At 41.6% G+C, this 8,253-nt stretch overlaps 1 protein-coding gene across 1 annotated transcript in view; it reads right to left on the minus strand.

Annotated features, from left to right (window-relative positions):
* Positions 1 to 8,253, minus strand: part of LOC122721057 — a 28,950-nt gene extending 20,697 nt beyond the window's left edge. Inside the window, exon 1 of the mRNA XM_043948275.1 lies at positions 7,859 to 8,253. Within this exon, the coding sequence (XP_043804210.1) occupies positions 7,859 to 7,948 (90 nt within the window). The 5' untranslated portion in view covers positions 7,949 to 8,253. The remainder of the gene's footprint in view (positions 1 to 7,858) is intronic.

Genomic DNA, 8,253 nt, shown 5'->3' on the forward strand with positions numbered 1-8,253 from the left:
TGTTCAGCTTACGTATGTTTATATTTACGACAACATTTCGTTGGGAAGAAGGTTACGTCGTCGAGCAGAGCAGCGGAAAAATGGCGTTCAATGAGCGAGGAAGAATAATTTCAATTTACTCGAATTCGATTAAAGTAAATTCCATCGATCCAAGATTGCTTCTATGTATATGAATATTAATTCCACGATATTTAAGAGTCGCCATTTTTTCCCCGAGGAGCGTCCAATCTGCGAACGAATCGAGGCAACACCCGTTAACGATATCGTTCAACCGAAATGATTCGGTAGCCGAGGCATTAATTGCTCGATTATCTTCTCCAGTGTTTGCCCACCGATTTACATGACGTTAATGAAAGGTGCGACCAGGTGGATCGCGCTTTAATTACGACGCTTCCAGAGAAATATTTTAACGAGGCATTAACGCTTTGCTGGCCTCGCGGCGTAGGAGGAAGACGGGCACGGGCGCAACATCGTGACTATTTGTCAGTATAGTCTGACATCGAACGAGAAGGGAGGAAAGAATTAATTGGACGGCTTCACCAAAGGGATGTTCCAAGGATGCTCGTCTTTGTCTTCGTCTCTCACCGCCCAAGGAGCAGGACAAAAGAAACGTCGCGTTAAAAACCGTCAATTTCGTACCATAACTCTCTGCATCTCGTACATCTCGAATCATGTAAATTGACCGACCAACGAATCATAACGATACGTACCCGTAAACGTGTAATTTCGTCAGTTGGAAATGACACTCTGGTGGCGCTCTCGATGTTTTAGAACAATAAACGTAAAACTTACGAGCCTTGGGGGATGCTGGTTATCGAGTTACGATCGATGTATCGTAAATCGTACGGATTGGAAAACGTCGTTCTTCTGTGACCGTCGCTGTTGAACTGAGAACGGCTCGACTGAACGGTGGAATTTCGAGCATTGTATACATAACATTGGAACCGTAGTATTACGTTTTCGTAATATTTTCATTCTGGTCAATATTATTCACGGGTACATCTATTATAACATTTACGTTGGATTGGTTCGTGACGATAATATTGAAATATTTTTAAAATTCAGTTGGATTTTACTCGTCGATATTTTTACATACATATATACAAATTTGTATTATATCTCTCGAGTTTAGAATTTCAGTTATCAAAAATTTATCTGAAATCAGATATGGAGAAATCGCGTGGAGAATTTTAAGTATCCGATCAACTCGAGGATTAAACATCCAAGTATATTCTCATTAATATTCATCGCTCCGCGTCTAAATTCCCTAACTTGCACACGGATGGATTATTAAACATCTCATGCGTTGTAACACGTGAAAATATGAACTGAAATTATAGTTTACAGCGTTGAAAAATTCTTCGTTGTAAAACCTCTTTTTAAGTACTGCTAAGTATCATCGTTACACGATAAAATTTACATCGTTACACGGAATATCTTCTAACGGATAGTACCACCATCTATTAGACACACTGCGTAACTAAACAAAAACCAGATCGAATCTGCGAACGAAAAAAAAAAAAAAAAAAAAAAANAGAAAGAAAAATTATTCTTTCTCTTATTTTTTCTTTTTTTTTTTTTCTTACATCGTAATAATCACCTCTCGCCACGTCCATACATTCCAATGTACCAGACATACACTGTACATTTATAAAATGCAACAACCGGTTTACATTTCCATATCACATGCGATACAATATTAACACAAAGTAACAAATTCAACCGAGATAAGCCGAGAGCTGCCCTGCCAAGTCCCGCATATCCTATCCTACCCTGCGCAACCCGCCTATATATTGTTTAAAACATATTCACTTTCATTGACGTTTAGCAACATCTCGATAACCGGTCGAATAATGAAGCCACGAATAGCGGTGAAATCGCTTATTGTGCATACACGTAGTACGGTGCATAGTATTCTCGCGACGCGGTCGGAACGCGTCATCATTAGCACCGTTTCCGCTCGTTTCTGACATACACAACCAGACCGTGTACACGTTGAAGCGATGCGTGATTCCCAGCGGCCAGATCATTCTAGAATTTACCAATGCAAATCGATGGAGAAAAAAGAGAGAGAGGGAGGGAGGGAGGGAGGGAGAAGAAAAGAAAAGAAGAAAACGAACGCCTCGCAGCGTTAACGCTGTATCTCTTCCCGTGCCCCTCGACCGATCTGCATTCCTATGTAAAAGAACTTCGATGTTGCGAAGTTCGAAGGCATGATGCCGCCGGAGAAAAAGAGCGGATTGGCATCGTGGTAATAAATTGTTCGACTCGTGTTTCGACGAATTACCTTGAGATCGCTCGAAATATCGTTCCTCCCTTTTCTCCCTTCGCAACAAGGTAATTAATCGGGAAGAAAAGATCCTTTGAGACGGATTTGCATAATTAAGTTCGACTTAGTGACGGTCTTCCCTCTCCTTTCTTCACGATCGATCCGATCGTCGAATTCGATGAAGCGATCTGTCGAGGAAAGAACATAATAAAGGAAAAAAGGAGAAATTGATTATTCGTGGTTGAGAAAGATGCTTGTTCATAAAGCGAGTTGAAAATGATTCTCTTCGTTTCTATCGTGTACAGATTTCGTTCGGAGATATTTTATTTAAATTTAATTAAATCCGTTCCTGGCACGATTATATAATTTCCACGATTAATTAATTGACACGAGATCGTGAATTGAAGGTGACGATTCCGTTACGTTTATTTCAAAAACTGTTTCATCATTTCAACTCGGAGACGGCAAGGTCTTCTCCGTACAAACACACCCTCCCACCAACCCGGAGCAAAGATTTTCTTCCAGTAATACCAATAAAGCACAGATTTTATACGCGTCGTTTCAAGATATCCACCCTGGGACGTGGGACTAAAATCGGACAATACAGTGCGCGTTATGCTTCCGTGTCGTGTCTCTCGTATGTGCATACGCGTTTTGATCCTCGATGCAGATACACAACGTATGACATACCACCTTCGAATGCGCGTAGCCTCTCTCTCCCCCTCGTTGGGTGGATCGTCGATATATTCTCTACACATGCACGCATAATACGCGCACACATTCCACCACTTCTTCACGAGAAGTTCTCTCGTATACTTTCGCAATCTTCACGAAGGAAAGACATGCGCTATCTGGGGGACGTAGGACGTCGTGGTGGCGTAGGCAGAGAGGCAATGTTGGACCCTGTGCTCGTTTCTCCCGAAATGGACACGCCACGATGAGAGGAAAAGTATGCAACGTTTCTGACCGTTTTTGTCCAAGATCCTCCTCTATATGGTCTCTTGCGCTCTTGCGCCATTCGAGAGAGAGAGAGAGGGGGGGGAGGGATAAAGAGAAAGAAGAAGAAGAATAAAGAAAGAAAGAAAGAGAAAGATCCTTCGTTGCCCCCCACCCTCGAGGATCGAATTGGTTCGCGATCCGGGTAGCGAGGATCGCGAATTCATTGGAATTCTTGCCGGTCCAGTGGTCGTAATACCGCGTAAGAATTAATTGTGCGTTGCATTATGCTTGCGGTAGACCGTGAAACATCTACGAGAAGAAACGATCGGGACGTCGTTGCATTTATACTTCTGATTTCATATTGTAATCCGTGGGACTGGCTGTGTGATTAACTGGTTGAATGTTATTTATGATAATGCGAGGATGGAATGCGTATCTTCTAGTGGCGTTCGAACAGGAACAATGGTGGACGTTTGGTTGGCCAATTTTCGTCGTCCAACATCGAAAAATATGAAATACATAGTGGATGAGAAACTTGAGTCTGATACTCCGATTCGTGATTACTTAGTCAGAAATCAAACGAGAGATATCTCTTCCATTCGAAAATTGTAACAATTTTACTTTTTATTTAATAAAAACTCGAGAGATAAAATATAATCTTCGAATCCGAAGAGGCAAGGAGAAAATATCGTTCGACGGTAGAGGTGGCCACGATCTCTATCCGTGGATTTATAAATACGTTTCTTCTACGCGTGACTGTCGATCGAAAAACGACGTAAGAGGATTACAGAAGTGATATAAACGGGAGAGAGAAAGAGAGAGAGAGACAGAGAGAGAGCGAGCGAGCGAGCGTCACGTTTTAAATTCGATTTCTACGAGCAAAGTTGAGCATACATATGCGTGATCACGGATTTCAGAAGACGGTCGGCCGGAATTCTCGCGGAAAATGCGAATTCCTCGCCGTTCGCTCGAGAAATAAGATGTACGAGTAAGATTTTTCTTTTCCTTTTTTTTTTTTTTCACGAAAAAACCGCTCCTCTCGGAGACATCGAATGATATATTGTGTCCAACAGAGAAGAATTTTTTTCCTTTCGTGGTCTTGTTTCGCATCGCGTCACGTGATCAAATATTTGACGAAGCGAATTACGATTCATTCATTCATTCGCAGTAACGAATGTCACGTTATTTATAAAATTGTAATAAAAGTGTAATAAAATATTTACAAAAAGCGTAATTTTTACTCATTTCATATCCATATTCATCTCTTTCAGGATTTTTTACGTTTTCCTCATTTGAATTTTTCAATGAATCTCACGCGACTTTTTTTTTAATCTTCCAGCGATGGATATAATACCATTGGAGAAGCGCGAAGGAGAAAGCGAGCAAGTCCTCCAATATACAAATTTTCGAACATCCAAATCTTTAGAGACGATAATCCTCGATTATCAGAGTACTTATATATCCACGATTCCATGTTTCGTCCATTCCCCATTCCAATAATTAATCCACGGGAGACATTATCATTGCCTCGAAATCGGGCCTCGAAATAACGTGTTAAAATTACTCTCAAATAAATCTCGCAATTTAACGATCGTGAAGCATTGCCAAGTGGCGATAGTACGATTTTACGATGATCCATCTTTATGGCTATCCTATTCTTCGTCACGATATAACCCATAACAGGGCGTGCAGGCATGCGCCAGGCGCATAAACCGGCGACGAAACCCGGCGTAAAATAATCGTACAACGATCCTTAAAACTCATCATGGATCGCAACGATCCACACGTTCCCGGTCTCCAACACAATTCGACACAATAGGATAATTCTCATAAATATTGAAGCGGCGTTGCGTTTGATTCGATGGGCGCGAGGCCGCGTAGCACGCTTTAATAAGGCCACCTACTATTACTGTATCGTATATATATACATATATATATATATATATATATATATATATATATATATACACCTCGATCGTGTGTGTGTATCGGTGAAAGAGGCGCCTTAAAGATTCTTGACAAGCGTCGGTACAAGCGTTTGCAATTAATTCGCCGATGCTCACCTCGACAGCCGGCCAGTCCGCCATTAAAATTCCCCGCGAGCTTGCGCAACTTGCTTTCGAATCTCCAAGCTTTTCAGAGCATATCCGCCGATTTCGATAACATTCGCGTGTGTATCCACCCTTTTTTTCGATTCCTCGTTTCTTTCCTCTCTCTCTCTCTCTCTCTATATATATATATATCTTTCTCTCTCTCTCGTCGGTGACACGTGCGTAATTGTGCGTACGTAAAAAACGGATCCTCGGGAAGAGGGCAAAGAGTAAAAAGTTGTATTTATAATACGGACCGGACTCGAACGAGCCGAGTCGTATCTACGATTTACGCGGCAGATAGCCCCGTATGAGGCAAGGCCAGTTTCCTGTTAAATAGATTTTTTAATTAAGTAAAAGTTCGGTCCGCGGGGAGTGGATGTATGCGCGCGCGCGTGTGCATCATTGTTTCGCGGTGTGTAAGTGTTCGCCCACTGCATACTGGGTGATCTAAAGTCAGATCGGATTAAACCGAGTATAGATACATGTGGGTTTTTTTTTTCGTATTCCTCGAAATAAAATAATCCTTGATAGGGGATTTAATTTTGGAAAAGAATTGGAAAGGAAGAAAACTTTAGAAAGAGGAGTTTATTGCAGGAATATTTTTAATCAAAAATTGCGATGGTTAATTGCAATCGCTCTACGGGGAGGAAGGAGAAGTCTGTAAGAAGCGATCAAATATTTCGTGAAATCAACTCGTGCATTATTCATAACTATGAAAGTTCCCAGGGGATCACGTATAAAGACAAAACGATCGTTTCGAATATCGTCTCTGAACGTTCCCCATTACTCATCCCCTCGGTATTTGCACAAGCGTGTGGCAAAAACGTCTCCACGTATATTCCCATTCAATTCGCGCATAAATAAACACACACTGTTCGTTTAACCAGCTCTTTTATCCGGCACGCGTAATTGTGCAATTCACGCATTCGATATCCGCGTGCGTCGATTCACGCACACGCACAATGCCCCGTGGCGCATTCCATGTTTGCAATAGGCAGATCCGAGGGTCCTGCTTGCCATTTCGACGCACAATATATTTTCGACTTAGAGAGACGGAGAGAGAGAGAGAGAGAGAGAGAGAGAGAGAGAGAGAGAGAGAGAGAGACCAAAGGTATCTCGGCCCTCCCGCTGGACACATTCCGAGTACCGAGTTCGCGGGAACGGGCGAAGCCTGGCCGCGTGTAGCCGATAGCCAAGCGGTTTATCTGAATTTTTTCTTTTCAAGATTAGCCGAAAACCACGTGGGGAACAACGGCGTACACTAACTTGTTCGAAAAAGTTAGCAATTACCCCCGTACTCGGAAGAAAATTCGAAAAAGACGAAAGAAGAAGTAGCTTAGAGAATATTTGGTTACGTGAGATATTAAGAAATTAGAAAATGATTTGATACAGTTCCTTTTCTCTGGATCCTATAACGAGGATCACGAGTAGATTTATAATTCAACTCGACCTATTGTGATCCATAATGATGAATAAATGATAATTCTTAGTATTTAACATTCGAGGAATACATAGTTATTTTTATTCCTCGAACGGAGTAGTAGAATGCTAGTTTCGTCGCTATCTATTAAAACTTGATCTTGGATATATAGGTGTATAAGTGAAAAAGTGATTGCAAACTTTTGATCGGTATTACCATGGTGGTTTTACCATACATACGTGCCGATAGATTACCGTATCATATCGTATTACGTGGTTAGCGAATTCCTGAGCGATCCGCTTTTTCCTAGAAGACGATAATACTACGTTTCGAGTACCGTTTCATCTTACGATCCTTCTAATCCGCCTCTACTATATACGAATAGAATTAGAACCAGGGAATGAACGAATTTCGCGATGAATTATTTGATTCTTGTATCGTGGATACATTCGATACGACGACGACCATGCTTCGATTTTTGGTTTTCTATTTTTTTCTTTTATTTTTCCCCCATTTTGATCGTCTTTCGTTTAACGTTCGATCGTTGGGATGGGACAACGATTTAGATGCGGCAAGGAAGTGTATTTGCGCGAGATGAATGAGTCAGCTGGAGACGAGAGGTGGTCGATCGTGGCGATTTATTGCCGGGTACGCGCGTTTACATGATGTATCCTGAGTTATATCCCGAGTAAGATAAAGAACAGTCATCTTCCGTCTCCTCTCGATTCGAAGATCATTTTTAAACTATTGGGTTTATTTGTTCGCAACAAAGATCTCGTATCGCAGATCTTTAGCTCTCTTGACTCTTGAGTAAACAGGTAATACCGCCTGTGCACCGATAGATATCTATAATCTACTTATTTCGCGATGGAAATATTTGAATTAATTACGCGAACGGCTAATTAATAATTTACGAGAACAAGATTATCGTCACTGCATATCAACGACTCATTTAGATAAATTATCATTGAAACTACCTCTCCAAGATTCCTTTGATCGTCGATCAATAATATATAGTCCCAAGTTAGAAATATTCTATACGTATATATGTACGTATTTATACGTAACGAGTAATTATTTGTCACGATTTATGGATGCAAAGTAAATGGGAAAATTTTGTAACGGTGTCAAACTTACCTGGCTGACACGAAGCGCCACCAGGACCAAGCACAGTACCGACACAAGCGCACTGGTGAACGCGTGAAAATTGGTCCTTCCCACTGTCATTTTGGCGGTGTGAACGTGCCACACTGAACGATCGATTGTGAAACGTGTCACGTTATTGCCAAGCCTCTCCTATCTGTCAGTCTCACGTCACATTTTCGTTATTTCCCGAGAACAATCTCATCGTATCGCGGGAATCGATCGAATATATCGACGTTACAGGGCGGCCACGCGGTTTCCTTTCCCGTAGTAAAGACAGGACAGGGAACGTGGATATATAAACGCGTGGATAGCGAAACAGTGGATCTCGTGGATATCGTGGACTCGAAAACTCGATGCCTCGTTCAAGAGAACTGGAAGCGAATGTT

The sequence above is a fragment of the Apis laboriosa genome, unplaced genomic scaffold (genome assembly GCF_014066325.1).
Source record: "Apis laboriosa isolate Shangri-la unplaced genomic scaffold, ASM1406632v1 scaffold13_cov153, whole genome shotgun sequence".
NCBI classification, from domain to species: domain Eukaryota; kingdom Metazoa; phylum Arthropoda; class Insecta; order Hymenoptera; family Apidae; genus Apis; species Apis laboriosa.